Source organism: Buteo buteo, chromosome 22 (assembly GCF_964188355.1).
Source record: "Buteo buteo chromosome 22, bButBut1.hap1.1, whole genome shotgun sequence".
Classification (NCBI taxonomy): domain Eukaryota; kingdom Metazoa; phylum Chordata; class Aves; order Accipitriformes; family Accipitridae; genus Buteo; species Buteo buteo.
This window is the reverse complement of record NC_134192.1, coordinates 12,286,381-12,306,769: the sequence shown is the minus strand read 5'-3', so window position 1 is coordinate 12,306,769 and position 20,389 is coordinate 12,286,381. Positions and strand designations below refer to the sequence as shown.

The following is a 20,389-nucleotide window of genomic DNA, read 5'->3' as shown; positions in this document are numbered from 1 at the left end:
TGTGCAAAGTGGGGGGAGTGGTTTTGATGATCAGCCAATGTTTCTCAGCATGCCAGCGTGCTGCCTAAGCACTTCTGATGCAGGCTGGCACCTCTCACCCGATATGCAACACTCTGCTTTTCCAAACCCTACTTCCAGCTCTCAACATGCTTCTGGACACCTCAATCCTCCTTCAGGTTTAGCTTTGTACAGCTCTGCCAATGCTCTTCCACCTTGATGGGCAGCACCTTCTGCTCCAGCAGTCATGGTTCACCCACCACCACTCTCAGCCTACAAAGGAAACTTGCCCACAGTATCATTGCCATCATCCCTGAAAATGCAGTTGTCTACATATCTGGTTGTGTGGGACAGAAGCGTATCTGGTGTCCCATAGGCATGGTATGGATGCTTGGAACATATTTAATGCCATGGAGCTGTTTCGGTTCTGCTCAATGCCTTGCTTTCAATGCAGTCTAGTCCAATCCAAACAGGGACAGCTCTTTGACATTTAGCAGAGCTGGTAACTTCAGCAACACCTTCTGCTAGCCTAGTCTCAGACAGCTGCTGTACAAATGTCCTATGACTGGCTTAGAAACGGTTGTTCTCTGCTGTGTACATCCATCTTCTAGGGAGCATGGCGATAGGTAAAGCTATCACCTTCACTGCACTTGGTCCAAGGAATGATGCAGGTGGGCAGCTGAAGCTATTTGAAATGCCTGATGCCCTTACTTCTCTTGCAGGCTCTCTGCCTTCCCTCTTCGGGTGGCTGCCATGGTAGCAGAGGGACAGGAGGCCGCTGATGAGCCATTCAGGTTGTGGGGATCACTGGAAGGTGGTCACTGAGGCAAATTTGGCTACCCTTTGAACAGCATGTGTCTCGCCCTGGCATTGTCCTTCTACTTGTAAATCTGACCCCCTTTAAGCTTCTTGAAAATGAGCAGCTTCCAGCTGTCAATGGCTTTTTGGTGCAAACGCTAGTTTAATCCTACTCCAACGCAGGAGAGGTGAGGTCAGATGCTATGTGGATGGGTGCTTTAGTAAAAGCCGTACTAATGTTAATCAGGGGGAGCTCTCTGAGCTGCTTGTGTCAAAACTCTCATCATTCAGTAAAAATACCCAGAAGAACCCCAAACGATGTTCCAGCAGAAATATGAATATTAATCTCTTTTCCTCACCAAAAACCATCAAAAGCAATTGGATGTGGAGTAATCTGCCTTCCTGCAAATCTTGTAATAATCCCAGAGATTAGGCCTGAGGTATGAGATTTTATATCCCTCCTCACAAGGTCAATTAACATCCTTCTCTAAGGCTTGCTATTTTACTGGCCTTAGTGATGTCTTGTGGCAATGAGTTCTACACTTAATTAAGTGCTGCCTAAGAAGTAACATTTTGTCATGAGGCAGAAGAGTAGATGCACATAATAAACATGATTTCTTCTGGTGTCAAGCAAACTTTTCAACTTTCTCCTTAGTTAACTCCCAAATGGCTACAGGAAGGAAGTATCAGTTTAGAAAGGTTGTGATTTCTGTGTTTTCTTAGAGTCCAAAAGGGAGATTACTGGTGGGGGCTCATTCTTTAGTTGGAGGTGGGTAACTCTTCCATCTAACACAAACATAGACAGAGTGGTGCTCAGTTCGTTGGACCTGGAGGAGACTCCAGGCAGTGCAGGACTAGGACATTTATTTCCAGATCATGGTGTACCAGTGACTTGGAATTTGGTTCCCACTCACTTTAGGAACAAAACCAAAAGAAACTTAACTTGCATATGGGAGAGAAGAGGGAACTTGTTCCTAGGCAGGGTATGGGAAGCCCAGGCAGATGACCAGCTGCAAGCCTGGGAGGCTGGGAGCAGCTTTCAACTCACCAGCAGCCTGCAAATCTTCCCTAAACCAGGACCCTTGGGTGTTGGGACTGAGATTCCCAGAGTTTCCAAGCCTTTTACTTGAGAGCAGCCTGCCTGACAGACTGAAGAGGAGCAAGGGGTTTGTAAGCTCCACTGGAGCATGGAGCCAGAGCAACCAGAGATTTCAGGCTCTCCCCAGACTGGTAGGAGTGATGTAGGGAAGCTGGACAGGACCCCTGGCAGCAGACACCACTGCTATCTTCCCAAATCTGTCACCCCAGGATCACCTTGTGATGAAGGAAAAGTATCTCTGAGTCTTCCACCAACACCAGTCCTGCTGGAGCAGTGCTGAAAAGGCAGCACTGCCCACCGAAGGCAGGGAGAGCAATGGGAAGCTGCTCTTCCCACTTCCCTAATAAACTTACAGCAAAACCATAGGAGTCTAACCCATCCTGTGAGCCTGAATTGACCACACATTTGCATGCTGCCCATTTCTGATGATGGTAGGAATTGCATGTATAAGATACCAGAAACAAATTTTTGGTCACATTATCATTAGCAATAAGTAATAACACTGTTACTAGAATACTGGAAAACACTAGCCACACAAAGGACTGTTCTTTAGCTCTGTGTCCACCTCCTTGCAGCGGATGATCAGGGTACTTACAGCTCCCAAATTTCAGCGGGCAAGCATGCACATCCATTGGGAAGTCCTCCAGGTGCATGGGGCACTCTGCATGAATCGTTAGCCTACAAGACAAAACACAGAGCGTGATCAGAAACACACGGCTGCAGAGGCTCCCACCTGGCCCTTCTGCCACGGCATCTTTGCCCTGCACCCATCAAAGGCGACAAAGGCCTCAATGTGGTCACTAACCTCTGGGTCTCCGGGCAGAAGGCCATCAGCTGTGGAGAGAACAGCAGGCACACAGATCTGGCAACCTTTCCCATTGTATAAACTCAACCCTATTGACTGAGTTCATCTTTATCCACTCAGTGCAATCAGAAAATCTGCTAAAGCCCAGGACTTCTGTTTGCTTATGCACTGTGCATAAAGGGCTTATTAATGCCTGGGGCCAGGGGACATCTCATGGACCATGCTGGAAAGCAGAGGGAAAGGGCTTCCAGGGAACACGGCTTGATCTTCGCGGTGGTCTGGAAGGAGTCAAGGGCTGGCAGATTGTTCAGTCAGGAAGCCGCAGCGCTACTGGGCTTGCTGAACAAAGTCAGTCAGAGCCCTGAAGTCGCAGGTGCTGCAGCAGGGTACAACAAAGCCCTGTGCATGGGGGGCACCTCACCCCACCTCCCTCAGCTCTTCCCTCACTGGTGGCACTGCAGAGGATGCTGCGGGCTGACGCAGAACTGCACGTCCTGAGGCTGTTTGGGGGGGTGCAGGACAACTAGTGCGTTTTACGCATCCACCAAATCCCAGTAGGATACCTCATCAGGAAGCAGTTTTGTGAGGGAGGCACAACCATAAAAGCAGTGTGCTGCAGAACATGGGGCCAGGCATAAAAGGATCTGTTATAAAAGGCTCTAAAAAAGGTAGCTCCAAGCCCATGTTCCTTCCTGAAGTACTGCAAAGCCTGCAGCCTAGGAGGGGGAGCCAGGACAGACAGCTTCCCAGGAGATGTCTAATACAATCTTCTCTGAAGGAACCATTTCCAGAGAAAAAAAGGACCCACTTCTGATGGCTCGGCAAAATAACAAATAAACCTTGACAGGAGCAACAGGTGGATGCAAAGGGCAAGTGCACAGACCTAAGGCAGAAGGTGGCTTGTGGAAAACTCAGGTCAATAAGCACAGTGGAAAGCTTCTGTTGAGATATATTCTTTCAGCTGGAAAAATGTTAAGTTATTCTTCATAGAAAATATTGAGCCTTAGTCAAATGCAAAACAAACCCTGAAAAAAATAAAGGGTTCAGATTTTGTTTGCTAAAAGCAAAGAAGAAAAAAAAAAGAAAGAAAAGAAAAATAAAGTTTTTTTCTTTCAGGTGGAAAAACCTTAAATGATTCTACAAAAAAAAAAAAAAAAAAAAAGGGGGTGGATGACGACTGTTTTTTAAACTGGGCATAAAAAAATTTGGTGGACAAAACCAAGCACTTCACAAATCACTCTAAACCCCCCTGTGGGGGAAACAAAGCAGAATCACCATGGCTTGGAGGTGGCAGGCTGTCGCCAGGACTGCAGCGACGGTGGCTGCAGGCGGCAGATGGTGCTGTGACAGGAGGACACCAGCGCAAGCAAGGGATGCAGCAGCAGTGAAGTCCTACACAGCTGCTCTGTTTCGGCTGCGAGAGTGGGCCCGGCTGCGCTGGAAGCCCTCCGCTGGCTGTGAATTTTGCTCTGCTAGGTGAGGAAATGAACCTCGCGATTTCAGACCCACATCCAGCCTCACCTGCTTCTTTTAGAGGATCTAGAAAAGGTGTCATGCCCGTGAGAGACAGGCTGAGGTGTTAAATGAAGAAGCAGAGGAGCAGAGGTGGAAGCTGCTGTAACTTCGATGGGGCAGGACTGGGTGGCCAAAACCCTCCTGTGTGACCCGGAGCCCCTGCAGCACCCACAGCAGGGGTTTAAATTGCAGTTAACACAGCCTTTGGGCATGTCTGGGAGATGAGGCACGCGATGCCTTTGCAACAGTCACTGGGGTCACAGTGCTGCAGAGCAGACTGCACCATGGGGAAGTCTACGGCTTACTCTTGGATGGGCTAGGAAAGGAAAGCGGTGAGATTCCTGCAGACCTTCTGAACACTGCCCCACAGTGCTTCAGCGGAACCTCCCTTCTCCTTAATGCAACAGCAGCACATATGCATTTCTGCTATTTTTCAGCGCCGGGTACCACTGTCCCGTCTCCACTGGGCACATCCGCCCCACTGTGCCCCAGGAGCTACCCCACAGAGGGAAAAATACCCTGTAAAAGCAATTCCCACAATCAGGACAGGTCTGGTCCTGATAAACAGCTCTTAGCTATTCAGCATCAGCAGGACATGGTCCCTGTATGCCCCATGGGGACTACTTGCACTGAAGCCCTGAGGGGCTGGCTGCTGAGTCCCCATTCACTGTTGAGTCCCACGGACTCACAGCCCAGCCCTGTGGCTGATGCAAGGCTCTGTACTCTGGCCAGGTTAATCACAGCAGGTTTATTGGGTCTATGTAGGCTGACTCCACCTCCAGTAGAGCAGGTCAGTGGATACTTACAGAGAAGTACAAAACCTGGGTGAATTCAGAGCGAACCACAACTTGCTGTTGTCTCCCAGCAGCCCGTGGCTTACAGCTTCCATGATTCAGAGGCTGTATCCAGGCGACTGAGTGCACCAGAGACCAAGACTTTTCTACAATGCGTCTGCCAATCCTTTCTGAATCCATGTGTATGTCCTGTAGTAATCATTCTACTGACAAAGAGGTGGTGATGACTGTCCTGCTTGCATTATGTCTGGCCCCAGCTTGGCTTTCTCAGCCAATCCGAGAACCACTGTGTGGCCAAAGTAACTTCCTTGGAAACAAATCACTCTTTCTGACTTGCTGATCTCTTCTTCACACCTGAACTGAATGTTCTACACAAGAGAGAAGAAGGCCTGATCTTTAGGACTTTAACCAAGGTTCACTGAAGTCAATGGAAAGACCGACAGTGATTTTGACAAGCCTACAAGCACATCGTCGGAATTATTTTCTTCTGGACACTCAAAGGCCACCATGAACAAATTCCTCATTTGCTCTGATGCCTCTCTTTTGCAATCTTGATGAAGATTAGGATTTCAAGAAGCAGGTGTGAAAACCTGGCAGCAAGGTGTGGACTCAACAGCCTTGCTCCTCCTGTTCTGTTTCTTTTGTGATGCTTTCTTCTGGCAGCTTAAAATTCACTTGGGGTGCTTCATGGTTGACAAGCTTTACAAGCATGTCCTCACGGATCTTACCATTCAATTCTTTCTGTGTCCTTTCCAACTGCAATGGACTTTTTGCTTCTAATATTTGTCACTGTCACTTGTGTAAAGGAAATGTTGATGCATTTCCCCTTTCTCCCTCAGCACGCCACACAAGACTTTTCCTTTTTACCTTCCTATTCCTTTGTTGGCTTCACTAATTACTTTATTATTTCAAAAGGCTCTTAGCTGGGTGTTCCCAAAGTCGGCTTTTCCAAAGGACCTCTCCTCTGATCAGTGCTTTCCTTCTGATGTATCCTGAACTCCTCAAAAAAAACCAGAAAGGCCTTTTTCATCCACTGTACTGTTTGCAAGTCTTGGCTGTGATCAACAACTACTATGAATAAGGCTGAACAACTCAAAAGACTGCAGATTGTGGTTCCGGTGGTTGAGTGCCATTTAGAGCAGCCAGAAAGAGCCTCAGAGGGGGCCAGGATGGCAGCAGAGACCAGCTGGGCACAAGTTGGCCTTGGCCATACCCTCCTGCCCTCTCCAGGCCATGGTCAACAAGAGCAAGTGTTGTCAAGGAAAGGAGACATTTATACAGATGCTGGATGACTCCATAGGTGTGTGGGAATGCAGCAGTCACACTTTAAATCTGAAGTGTTTTATTAGCTGAGCCAGTAAACACCACCACAGTAAATCCATCAACAAACCACTGAAAAAGCAACCTAACCTGCCACTTCTCCACATACAAATGAAGGAGCTTTTATGTCTCCTGAAATTAAATAAAAAAGAAAATGCCATATCATTCCAGCGAGATGAGTCTGGTTCAGCAACTTCAGCCAGCCAGAAGTCAGCACGTTCACAGATAACACACGAAGGCAGTCAGTTTCCCTGCCGAAGGGGGAAGCAATACAGGCATTCCCACTTCCAGGTGTTCTCCCTTGCCTGAAACCTCTTTGCTTTGCCCCCACACATGCTGCGGTGTGCTGGGTCCCCAAGAGGCTCTCCCCACAACCAGAGTGCATGCACTGCTGCTCACCCCGCTGCCCCCCCGCATCCCTCAGCCATCTTTCACCCCCCTCCTGCAGCCTCTCTTGCACACGCTCATCTTTCAGAGTGCTAATTAGCAGAGGTATTTAGGTAAGCTGTGGAATCAATCACCGCTCAGTAGAGTGCCCACATTCCCCTTCCGCTCCAACCCCCCCGCCACTGGCCTTCCCTGCCACCTCCTGTTGCCGGCAAAGGACTCCTCAGCACCATATGCTTTGCCTAATGAAACGTCAAAATGTCAAACTAAGAGGAATGTATCTCGCTTCCCAGACAATTACCACTGCCTCTGCAGTATTTGGGTAAAAGAGCCTGTTCATCTCATCTTCATCTCATTCTCATCTTTGCCCCTTACCATGTGCAAGGGAGCTTGTGGCCAGCTAGCCACAGAGGTTTGCTTCATTGCTCCAATGCCCTGTTCAGGTCCAGACATCTGAGCCCTGAAATGTCATTATAAAGCCTAAACAGCATGTGAAAAATAGCCCAGCTGCCAGCAATCACATAATCCAGCTGTTGTATCCTTTGGCTCATCTGTCCCAGGCGCTAGCAATAACTTACTGTCTTGAAATCAACCCCCAAACTCCTCGTGTTTTCTTTTCACTTTGCTGGCACAATGGCACCAAAAGTGGAACATCCAGGAGAGAAACCATGTTTTTCTCTTTAAAGTCATGGGAAGTCCTTTGAACTGCTCAACACAATGGCAAGAAGCGTGAATCAGGCTAAACATACCTCTCCCAGGGCTGACGGTACAACAAACCACTTCAGCTTCGTTCTCATGGTTACCAGGAGCTTAGCGAAGCCTTTGATGTGTCATTAGAGCCCCTGTCGTTACCTGCGTCGTGCTGCAGGATGAGCGAGAGTCTCAGTCCAATTTCTGGGACGCAAATGTAATAATCCCTTGGTGTATGTGTGGTACAAAAACATGACAGCACCCTGCACAGCAGAACCAACTTTGTTTATGCCAGTGATATTGCTTGAGCTTTGTCCTGATTTCTCCTCTAGGAGATTCATTAATAACCACAGTCAGGCCCAATAGTGTTTACGGTTTAGGCTGTGTGAGAATCTAGGTTAGGTTTAATTGCTGGGGTTTGAGCTTGAAAGCCACATTGCTTCTAGGATCCTTGTGCTGGATCTGAAAGCACTAAATTCACTTTGCATCTTCTCCCAGCCCCTGGAGATTTCAGCCCATGATGGCAGAAATGCAGCGAGATAAGGTGATCTCTGAAGATTTCTCCCTCCTGGGACAGCTTCCTTACAAAAGTCTGCCTTCACAAAAGCAAGCCTGGAAAACATGATTTCTACCTTTGGATCCATTTTGGAATCTGTAAGGCAGGGAAAAGCAGGCTGTGCAAACCTCATCTCATCTATTCATCTGCTTGCATGTTTAGCAGTCTAGCTTTGATCTGCTTGGGTCCATTTATGCTGTTGTTTAGGATCATCCCTGACATGGGATGCAGTCAAATAGTTTCCAGTCCATACTACCCAGAGGAGCTGGTGCTGGCATGTCCCAGCTGCTGCTCTTGCAGAAAGGAGAATGACGGTTGCAACTCCATTGTGTGGAAGGGTTCTGCAAGCTCCAGCCTACAGCTCCCAGAAGTTGCCCAGGGGTTAAAAAAAACAGGCAGTAGAGACAACACAAAGCCTTTGCTGGAAGAGACATTGTGAAGCTCTGTGATTTCAAAAAGCAGCCTGGGAAGCTCAAACCCCTGAGCATGCCCCATTAGGTACAAGACTTGTTATCTGGGGTTCAACTGCCCTGGTAGGACTGCACGTGTCCTGGGTGCCTTTGTACTCAGCTTTCCCTCCTGTTCTGCCTCTGCCCCACCCAGGGGTTCACTGACCCTCCTTCCCACATGCTTGTGCACTGCCGCTAAGGACTTTCCATTGTCTTTAGCAATATAGGTCCTTGAGGCAAAGTCTTTGGGCATGCAGCTGAATGCATCAGCCTGGCATTAAAGAAAACGTCCTTTAAGTGCATAACTTGAGCACACATTGACTGGGAACCACTCTGACAATAACCACAAAGCCTCAACATGCCACTCTGACAGTCCCTGTGAAGAGGAAGAGAGCTCTTTAAAGCCTGGATTCACAAAGTTGAATCCCATTGGCAAAGCATTAAGCTTTCACTATTTTCATATGCTTCAAGGCTAGGAAGAACCAGAACATTATCTATGTGCCCCACACAATTCGAGCCAGAGAGTACATCCAGAGATTGCTGCAGCAGTTGAGTTTTCGTCTGTACCTTATGTAAATCCATGCACAATTCCCAGTTTGTTGTACTCAGGTCTGACACCAGAGCTTTGAGGCCCTAGCTGGGCTTTTGTGAACTACTTGGATCTTGTAGGGGCTCCACAAACAAGCCTACAGAGGCAGGGCTACATAATAAAACTGTGTTCCCCATGCCCTCTAAGGTATCCAGAGTAGCAGGGAAGAGGCAGAGGGATCAGTAATCCTGTCCCTTCCTCAGTAGCCAGAAGGAGGTGAATAGAGAAATGCAATTTTGTGCTGCGGTCACAAAGGCCATCTTGTCATGCAGGTGCTAAGGCCTGAGTCAGTGATCAGATGTTTGCACTGTGATGTTGCACTGACCCGTGAGGAGGCTGTGCTGCGACTAAAGGAAATCTCCGGACGCTCAGCTACAGCTGTTGTGTGACTTGTTGAAGCTCAGGTCAGTGATAAAGAGGCTCTCTCCGGGAGCTATAAATATTGTCACACAGGTGTAATTTTGCTGGATGCATGTGTCAGAGTTGCTGTTCCACCAGAGCAACTTCATCTATAAATGTAAGCCTTGACTAAGAGAAGTTGGCTTTCACAGCAGGATAAATAGCAAGAGACATGCCCCTAATTGCACATCAGCAGAACTGATCCCTCAAGGATATTGGCTGGTACAAGGTAAAGGAGCAGGATATGTCTCAGGAGTCAAACTGCATGGCAATCTACCAGTCTAGACAGAGCCTGCAAGGGATCACCTGGGCAGTCCTGCCAGACCAGGGGAAATCTGGTGGAGGTCCAAACCCACTCCCTAGTCAGTAGACAGAACGTGCCTCTTCGGGATGTGCACTTTGCTGGATGTCAGCTCTGTGGGGCTGAGATTGGCTTCATGGTCCTGCTCCTTCCTTTGAGAAGGACACATGTGCATGCCCCTGTGCGGGGGGGACAACAGTGAATGTGTCACTTGGACATAAAACATGAGTCTCCTTCCAGCCCTTTCCTGGGAGGAGGTTTCAAAGCACTTAACAAGGGAGGGTAATACCATCATCATAATTTTACAGGGGAACTGAGGTGTGTGTGCCTATGAGTGGCAGAGCCAGGTAGGACTTGGGGTCTGAGCCTCAGCCTGAAGCACAGTCCTGGACCATGCAGTCTGTGCCCTTGCATTTTCCTTTCTGAGCCTCACTCAAAAGACCCTCTGTGGCCCTGAGCAGACATTTCCTTCAGCAGCAGTGAGAAGGGCAATGATCAGATGCACCAGGACAGATATCCCATCCTTGATGTGTTGAACTGCAAAGCCAGAGGAGCTCTGCTTCACCCCTGACACACCATCCCGGGCAGTGGGCAGTGCTTTCCAGGTGGCCATCTGGCCAGCTCTACCCACATCTCCAGCATCAGGCTGGTCCAATACTGCCTAGAGCCTCACCAGGATAGCTTCACACACATCTGCACAGCAGCAGTCTGTGCTGGGTAAGGAAAAGATCTCCATGCACTACAGCTCCTGGTACTGTGCAATGCAACACGTGACAAAGGGCCTCACATCCAACCCTCGACCTTTGGGTATCTCTGAGTGGGCTCTTCACCTCTTACAAAGCCTTAGAGGTACATTTAAGGGGAGCAGGAGCACACGCAAAGGGAGGTCCAGACTGTCATTCATTCCCCACTTCTTTTGGAGGCAGCTAAACTGAAAGATGTGTTGAATTTATTTAAAAAGTCCCATGACTCCATTTTCTTCAAGAAGCTCATTCCCAAGAGCCTCGTGATGCTGCCATCCTGGCACCTGCCCAGCCCTAAACGGAAAAGTAAATCCAATACTTTCTCAGTCACACAAAACTTGCTGAAGCTAATGGCTGTTTGCTGAATAAAGAAGAAGTGAAATGATATAAAAGCCCTGAAATTGAGTCCTTTTTTTGCTGTCTTATGCCAGTAGCTCCTATAATACTTTACAGTCAGACAATGATACAAACGGGGTGGGAGGGGTGGGGGGAGTGTTAGTCATCCACATGCAGGTCAGAGAGCTGGGAGCAGAACCCAGCCCTTAAGCCTAGTTGGGCTTCTCCCTTCATTTACCCCATCTGCCTCAGTAACGTGAGATCACTGATGTGTGGAGACCTAAACCCCCAGGGCACCGGCAGGATTAGCTCATATTTGAGAACTGCTGCACAAAAGCAGAGCATTGTTTATCAATGTAGGCTGTAAAACTTGCTGACACTATGTAGATTCACAGCCAGCTTAACTAGGAAGAGCTGAAATTCTGTCTGGTCCTCAAAAAACAGAGGTGAAAGTGCAGCATCTCAGCACTCAGAATCCACTATGAAGCCTGTTATTAGTTAGGATCAGCTTGAAGATGGAGGCAGAGAAAATAATTTTTGAAAGCAAAGATTTACACCTTTCACAAACCAACTTAACACCTTTCTTGTGCATCTATGAGTAGCTTGTTGTTTCATTTATAAGCCCATTTACCTCAGAAGGCAAATTAGTAGATCAACCCCAGGTGGCAAACATTATTTATGTGGGTGAATAGCTTACAAGCATACAGGAATATCTGAATAGTCCCGGAACAAACATACAATTAACCCAAAGGCATTTCTCTTCATGCTCTCCACCTGTTGCAGCTTAGTGATAAATGTATGTACCAGGGCTGTTCTTGAGAAATCCAGAGAAGATGACTGCCGAAGTATGGTTCCCCAACAGCAACTCATGTTTTAGAAGGAAGGGCCCAGTTGCTGGACCTCACAGTGGGGTTGCACAGGCGGTATCACTGCCTGGGGTCTCATGCTGCAGGGCTGCCTCATGTTCAGGGCTCGCATTGAGAGCTCAGCTGGGGACAACCTGGGCTAGGTTAAACTGAGAACTTCCAATGGCCTCTCCAAACCCAGCACCTCCAAAGCACAGTTTTTAATAAGCTGGTGATTTTTTTTCCCAATGATTACACAGATTTGGATTTTTGATTCCATGAAGTAGGAAAAGAAACCCCATTGCTCTCACAAGCAAGCTTGGGCTCATTAGAAGTTTCAAACAGCTCTGGTGTAACGTGCTGAACAAATTTAGATCTGTTCTCAAGCTGCTGGAGAATAACACATTCTCCTATCCCAGTATTCCCCTACCAATACTGGAAACCTGACTTCATATCCCATCAGAGACCAGGAACAAAAATAAGTCGGGTGGCAAACTAACTCCACAAACTATAGATCCCAACACTTCTACCTCATCACATAAAAGAAGAAAAATCAACATGAATAATGAGAAAAAAGCTACCTGTAAAAATGTGCTTAAGTTAAGGATCAGTGATGCTACATAGGTAGGAAACAAGGATAGCAGGGAAAGCAGCAGGATAAGTCTCAAATGTGCTAACAATCAGTGGAAGTCTACACAAACCCTGCTGTAACATACCTTGAGGTCCCATCCTTGCCTGCCTGTGTATAGGGACCTGGAAGACCCTGGTCCAGGAGACCCAAACTTACCTCATGGTGTACAGGAGGGTACCATTGTCCACCAGGCGCAGCAGCTTGTTGGGTGTTGTCATGTTATGGGCAACAGATTTCTTCCCGTTGTGGAAGAAGGTATCAGGAGTCCAGATCTTACTGGCCAGCAGGTTGTTCAGGGGAAGTATTTTCATGGGACCGTCAAATTTCAGCCTTTCATCTCTCCAGGATTGCCGGAAAAAGACATCAATAGTGTATTCCTTTGTGGAGAAAGAAGAGAAAAATAAGTCTTGTTTTACTGAGCTCTTCATTGCAAACAAGCCACTTCAAGAAATGGTAAATATCTTTTGTCACTGACCATACTGTGTTTTGGCACACCTTGGTTGACATGAAGTGTGATGCAACAAGAAGTGTGGATTAACAACAGTGAAGAAATCTGTGGAGGATAGAGGGCATTTACCACATTTTTTATAATGACTTACATATGATGCCAAAATTTGCATTTCAATCTGTCTGACCACTGCACACAAGCTGCAATACAGCCTACAGTGGCCAGTGGCCAGTTCTGGGGTAGTCCTGCTACACCACCACCTTTATCCAGATGTTTCAGGGCAGGGAACCATTATGCGCAGCTACACGGGAATTTAAAAAGGCAAAAATAAAAGTTACTGGAGATGGAATTTGGCCAGGATACTGGTAATTATACCCCCGCTCATAAAAAAAATAAAGAAATAAAGTTTCATGACATTGTCTTAATGTTATTTTGTTCCCTAGGCCACCTCTGGAAAAGCATTGAATCAAGAACCTCACAAACTTGCATTACAAGATCCTGTGACTTTCTTTTCTTTTTTCTTCTTTTTCCTATTTTTTCCCTTTTTTTCTTTTTTTTTCTCCCCCCTTTTTTTTTTCTTTCCACTAGTGTCGAAACCCATTTCCTAGGCCAAATTCCAGTTGGGGCAATTAGAAGTCACATCTCTGAAACCCTGCAGCCAGGGCCAGCTCCTTGCTCGGTGCGTGCAGCCTCGGAAACCACTTGACCAAGCAGCAGAGGCGCTACAGCTCCACAGCCACCCCAAGGCAAAATTAAATCAACTTGCCCAGTGCCTGGCATAAGGGACTGCTGTTCCCTGTGACCTGAGCCACCCCATGTCCTCTGAGGGTCCATGTCACTTGTGGGAAATTCTTCAGCCCCTCAGCATGAGCTGCACCACTGCTCACCTCTATGACACACACCTCCTCTTGCTAAGGAAGGATCTCATTAGCTCACAAGGCTTTCAGAGAGAGGCAGGGGCTTTGGAAAATCTGTCTGTCCCAGCTGTTCTTCCCCTGCCATTGCAGACTTATAGTCTTTATTTACGGGTTCCTGGAGGCCGCAGGACCAACTAAACTTATCATTGTGAGTGATTTCTTTCCTGCAGCTCTTCTCAGAAGCATTTAAAAGCTGCTGCGCATCAGTTTCCTATAGGTCGTAGAAATTCCTACAGGTTTTGCAGCAGATGGCAGCTGAATGAAAGCATCTTGGTAAAGAAATTCATCCCTGCTCCCTGGCCACAGAGCCACTCCAGCTCAAATGTGAAGTTTCTGGAGCCTGGCTGGGGGAAGGAAAGAGAAGATCCTACATTCCCACAGGATCTGCCTTGTACAAGATATTCTGCCCCTTCATGGAAGCCACCTTCACTTTGTGGTTTTAAGCTCAGTAAAGCGAAAAAAAAAAAAAAAGGAATGAGCCTGTGTGCAGTCCCAGGAGGTAGGTTTGGGAAAAGTCCTTATCAGGAGAAGAGCTATCTTACTCAGAACTCCCTGTTTCTACTGAAAAACAAAGAAGCAAAACTTTTGTAACAACTTCCCAGGCCCTGTTTCTCTTCTTTTATGCTAAGGAATCATTCCCAAAGAAAAGAGAAATCATGTTCAGAGTCCTCCCCTCTTTTCTATACTTCTTTCTGTGAGAGCATCATTCCCAAGTCACCCCTTTCAATCAGGACACTTAGTTCTACATTATGCTCTTCACCTTATAGAAGTGGCCGAAAACATCAAGACTGAGTCTGTCTCCATAGTGTATCCACCAAAGAATAACATTCCCTTAAACTTCCCCCCCCCCTCCCTTCAATTTCCTGGGGACTGAGGCAAAGCTGCAAGAGCTCACTACTGAAGATTCAGGCATATGTCAGGTCCTATCAGGCTCTACTTTCCAAACCACACTGAAAGAGAGATCAGAAGTCCCTTGGAGCATCTCAGAGAAAAGGTCTACATGTCCTCCTCCACGCTTTGTAAGCAGCTGCTCTCCTCCGCTCTCCACAGCAGTTTTACCTGCCTCTCCTCCATCATCATAATTACAGTCTCTGTCTGCATCAAGATGCACAGGAGCAGCTTTCCATTGCAATGAGTAATGGCTGTGGGAGGGACGGGAGCGAGATCACCAGGCAGATGCAAGCGGGGAAGGAGGGACTTCCCCACTCCCGAGATGAAAGGAACCACCACAGAAGAGCAGGCTCTCCCCACGCTTCCCAAGGAGATGGGGTTTCTCTCTCTCGTGTTTCTGAGTGCATTTAGTACCAGAACGGCACACTAAAACACATTTGCTATGCATTTGTAAAACACATGGAACTAAAGCACACAAAGGGGAAATAATTTATTATTCTTTAACTGTCTTCCTAATTTTAAATTCATTTTGTTAAATCATATTGCAGAGAATACCTTCCTCTTTTCAATACCTCATATTTCTTCTTCACAGTTCATTATACACACTCCCTTAATCAAATATGCTCCACCTTGGAAGTAATTATCAGATACTCCCCAAGGGCTAAGATGGCTGAATATATTATGGGTCTCTGCTGCTGTAGGAAAGCAAGTGAGATAGAGAGAGAACTCAGATGAGATTAATACTCTTGGCCACGCTGACATCAGGTTAACTTCTAACCCTGGAAGGGAATGGTCTTTCCAAAGCAGGATGAGGTTGCGTGATGGGGCTAACACCTCGATGAAACACAGATTTTATTCTCCCCCAACTCCTCCGCTTGCTAGCATGGGGCTGTCAGTGGGGCAGCTGAAGAGATCTTCATGGCCATGTCAACACAGAAAATGAAACCCTCCCAGCTCCAGAGGGGCCACGAGAGCCGCAGGACATTACTCCTGCCTAACCTAGCTGATGAGAGCAATGCCTGCTCCCTCTCCCGAAGTGGGCTCCCTCCAAGGCCAGGACTGCCCACTGCTGGCCTGGGCTGTGCCAGCACCAGGTCACCTCTGGGACTGGACGTGCAGGAGAGTCTCAGTCCTGAATGCGTGACTGTCCTCATGTGGCATCCTCAAAATTTTGAGCAACCATGAACAGCCAACTCTTCTCTGTGCGCCTGGATGCGTGTGGAATATGAGCTGCAAGAAATGCTGTTGAGAAAGCTCACTATTAATTATGCTCCACAGTCCTGTTTTAATTAGAAGACAAACTGTTGTGGGAATACAAGCCTAAACTCAGACCTCAGGCCTTTTCGTTAATAATTTTCCCTGAACATGACAAAATATTGCAATCAGCTCACTCTTTTTCTTTTTTCTCTTTTGCCTCCCTTCTGGTTCAAGCACTAAGGACAGTTTGATGGTGAACCATCCTCTTCTGGCACTGCCACCAAAACAGGCCAGATTCTGGCATCCTCCCCTCTTCCCAGGAAGCACCCTCCTTCCTCCATGCACAGTCAGGTCAAGGAAAGCTGGCTACGGTGAAGGTGTTTGTCAAGGCATGTAATGGGTGGAGCATGTACAGGTCTTGGTCCCATGGGCAGACCTCCCCTTTGCATTAGGTTGCACTTGCAAGAAGGAAAAAGACCCTAAAGCCTGCAGTGTGCTTGAGTGGTGCAAAGGCATCGACCCTTCAAGGTTGCATTATCAATTGGTTTCTAAAAGCCTGAACACACGTGAGGAACAATCCCTGTCTACCACCCACACCAAGCTCCCCCTGGCTTGCAAGAAGATGATGAGGCCCACTTGTGCCCACTGGGATGCTTGGTCATGTTCTTGTCATTTAGGAAAATCCTGCTTTTGCGCAGACTGTCGAGGGACGAGGGTGGGACATGTCCGCTGCGGCTGCAGGAGAAGCCATCCCTCCCCAGGAGGCGATGAGCCAGTGGCACCTACCATATCTGTGTCCGAGACAGGGCCAAAACTTGTCACGTAAATGTCGGTCTTGACTTCAGTTACGCTGTCTGGGACAAAAAAAAAGGGGAAAAAAAGCAATTAGAAAACTGAATTTGCTTGTATAGGGAAGGGTTTGGGGTTTGTTATGTGGTGGTTTTTCCTGCCAGGCGCCTCCCTGGCGAGCCCTCAGCAAGCCGGCATCGTGCTCTCTGCTGTGCCCTGAACAATGGCCGATTTTATCACTCGTAATTGGTCAAATTAATCTCTGATGTAGTTCTGCTACTTTCCACACTTACACCAAGGATGAATATGTCCCACACAGCCAGACAATGTGTATTTACGAAATGTATGCAGCTACACGATACATAATGTGGTACAGATCCACACGTTTTCAGTACAGAGGTAAGCCCTGATGCTTTGAAACTCCTTTTAATCTGAAATCCCTTTGTGTCTCCCAGCCTGATAAACAGCCTAGCAATGTTCCACCAGTTTTAGGAAACCCTGGGTTTGTTACAGCTTCAGGCTTATCTGTATGTAAAAAGAATCAATATTCCGATTGCCTTTTACTGCCATTGTGTTTACTGTTCTCCTAAGTGCCTCGCTCCTGGTGAGAGGCTGCTCTTGCAAAGCTGCTGCTCGCCTGCATCACACGCTCCCCTGCATCCCAGGCTGCGACACCCTCATGGATGCTGAACAGCAGCCTCACCGCCCCAGCAGCACCACAGAGCCCCAGTTCCTGTCCCGAGTGCTAAAACCCAGGGGCAATCTTAATCACATGCCTTCAGGTAAAGATAAACTGAAGTGCTTTGCAGAATGCAGACACAAGCACATGTGCCAAACAGCACATACAGCTCTCATTCTTGACTTCATTACGATTTCGGCATGTTTCCTAATTGAAATCTCTGCTGCTGTCCCATTTTGCAGGGAAATCAAGGCATAGTGATTTGCCAGATTCACGGTCCTACGCTCTGCCCACTGGGTTGTACTGAAAAAATGATGGGTGAGGTGCCTTGAGTTTAGCACTACGTTACCATAAATCCTCACCACTTCAGGGATAGAATATGCCAATTGTGCTCTTTTTGTATGGCATTAGCTGGCTCAGAGCTGCTTTCCCAATGCAAGAACCAATTTAGAGCCCCAAAGAAGAGTTCATATTTTATGCATAGTACCTCATTTTGGCTACTGCAGCAGCTTTGCAAGTAGCCTGGATGGCCCATTGCTCAATTCAGTTATGGAAATCCTTCTGTCCCCTGACAGTTGTTTTGCAGTACTATGAAGCTTAGTTTTGTGATTCAAAGTTTTGTATCCAAAAATAAGATAATGCATTCTGGCAGGGTTTTCTCCTTAATGGCTAAAATATACGTATACATGTCTTTCGTTATTATGGCTGGAAAGCTTCTGACACAGCCTGTGGCTGATATTATTGTGCTATATAAGTAACCCTTGATCTTGTCTTGATGCGATAAAAAGAAGGTTAAAGAGAAATATGTATGCGGTACACTTTCTGAAACACCCAGAAGCCAACAAGACATCATCCTGAACAAAATGAGTTACTTCTGTAAGACTTAAACACTCAGGGTATTCTCTCTGTCTTCCTCCAAACAAGTCCTCAAATGAGATACACAGCAGAGAAGAACATTTAGTGAAGTGAGGCTCTTTCTGCTAACACATGCAGCGAGAGAAAGCTAATTATGTTTTAGAGAAAACACAAACTCTCTCTTCCCTCCCCTCCTCCCTTCTTGGCATTCAGTGTGCCCAAGATAATAATTTACAGCCATGGTTATCAAATCAGGATCCATGGCTGCCCATGGCCAGTGAAGCCAGTCCTTGTGAGATGCAGAATAAATTGTCCCCTGCACCTGAGGGGGCAGAGGGACAGGGGTCCATGAAAGCACCCATGCTTTACAATGTGATCCTTGGGGTCCAAGTACAAGGGAAGGGATTCAGGAAGTGATGAGGAGGTTAAAAGGCAGAACTAGTTTTGGACACCTTTTGATATGATCCTGCTATCTTTATGTGAGCCTTTATGTCCTTAACATGCTGTAACCTGGCTGTCACAGAGCTCCAGAGCTTCCCACCCCTTCAATCTCTGACAAATCCAATCAAAGATAATGGCATTAACAAACACCATTAATGTATTCATATTAATAATTAATTACAGTCTGGGTCTGAGGAGGATCCCCCATTTCCAGACCACAGATGTACCCCCCCGGGGCCAGGCCATGCAAACCTGCTGAACTGGGTGGGACCCCTTTGTGTCTGCAAGGCAGCGCCCAGCGCAGGGACAAACTGGGGGGGCCTGGCTCGGTCACTGGCTTATTGATGTCTGCCAGCACTTAGAAAAATAGGCTCCCTGCACCTTTCCTGGCAAATGCCAGACTGAACTTTCCCTGTTAATGTGTGCTCCCAAGGGCAGGATTTGGCTGGGATCCGGAGGGATTTCTGAGCTTAAATCATTGCTACGCAAGCAGGGATTTCAGCAGAGCTGGGCAATCCAGAGATAAGTAATACACCAGCGGAACAGAGTGAGCTCCAGCCTCAGAGATTCGCTTCCTTCATGATCCTACAGCCCAAGAGCATCCACACTGCTTGCAGCTCTGCCGGAGCTCATCAGCTCTGTGATGGTGACATCTTCTCCTCCAGAGAAATCAGGAGCTACTCAGCCAGCCTCCCCTCTCCTTACCCTCACACCTACCCACCCTGAGCCTGAACAAGAAGAAACTGCATCTACTTTTGCAGCAAGAGAAAGCTGAGAGGGGAGCATCTCCTGCCTCCGCTCAGAGACATGGCAGGGAAATCCTTATCTCCTTCTCAATCCACAGACATGCTCATGCTGCAGCTTGGCTGTCTTGCCCAGTTCTCACCAAAGATTTAATAATTAAGGACTGTACTGCAGAGGGTTAGGCACTTTCCCTAGACCTATTGCAGAATATTACATGGCATTTTTCCTTTTCTAGCATCATCCTTCCCTGTCACTCAACGTTTTTTTTTACATGTACAAGTGAGTTGAGCCTTCAAGCCTGCTGGGGTAGCAGGTGGATGCTTCCAGTCCTGTTTTATAACTGGGGGGGGGGGGAAGAGAGACTTGGTTCAGGTAGGAAGCCAGAGTGGAGCAAGGACCAGAGCCCTAGGGAATGGCATGGGCTGGCGCACCACTGCCCAGCGGAGGGCTCGGTATTGCTCTTGGCAGGCTGCACAAGCACCCTCCGGCCACGTTGCTGAGCCTCACCATGCACCAAGCTGCTGCCACCTGGGGACCAGGAAAGCAAAAAAAGACCCTGAAGCAGTCACAAAATTAGAAGAGCAAGAGATTTTCAGGTTCAATGTTTGAACATGGGCAGAATTTAGAGACCCAAGTGGGACGCCATGTTGCCAAGCCATTTATTTGAGGCCGATTCCCTTGTCTGGGGGCTTTTCCCATTTATAGGCTCAGCTTATTCCTAAGCTTCAGCACAACTGTGTTTCTAAAACCATCTGGAGCAAGTGTGTGAGCAGGAACAAGGTGCTGCAGGCCGATCAGAGCTGCCCCTTCTCCCACATGGTACAAAGCCCCGTCCCTGCCTGCCAGCCAATGCTGCCTTGCTCCTGCCTGCAGAAATCCCCCACAGCTGGGCAGATCTGCAATGCAAATGTAAAACAAAAGCTATAACATCCCTTCCCACAGTGTTACCATGGCACTCCCTACACCTGCCTGCTCTTTAAAAGCTACCCTGCTCCTTCTCCAAGAATTTGCTGCGCCAGAACTAGCTGCTTGTGCAGGCAATAAACATCCCTATTAGCTCCGCGTGGAGGGTCGGATCCTGCCACTCTGAGCCCCACACCAGCAGGGTGGGTTGCTTCCCTCGTGCGTGCAGAAGGTGTAAAGCAGCAGCAGCTGCTGCTAGCGTGCTTCAGGG

At 47.7% G+C, this 20,389-nt stretch overlaps 1 protein-coding gene across 1 annotated transcript in view; it reads right to left on the bottom strand.

Annotated features, from left to right (window-relative positions):
* The window catches only part of GABRA3 (gamma-aminobutyric acid type A receptor subunit alpha3), a 70,161-nt gene that overhangs the window by 14,210 nt on the left and 35,562 nt on the right, over window positions 1-20,389 (bottom strand). Inside the window, exons 4-6 of the mRNA XM_075054576.1 lie at window positions 16,494-16,561; window positions 12,411-12,631; window positions 2,490-2,572 (exon numbers count right to left, since the gene is read on the bottom strand). Of these exons, the coding sequence (XP_074910677.1) occupies window positions 2,490-2,572; window positions 12,411-12,631; window positions 16,494-16,561 (372 nt within the window). The remainder of the gene's footprint in view (window positions 1-2,489; window positions 2,573-12,410; window positions 12,632-16,493; window positions 16,562-20,389) is intronic.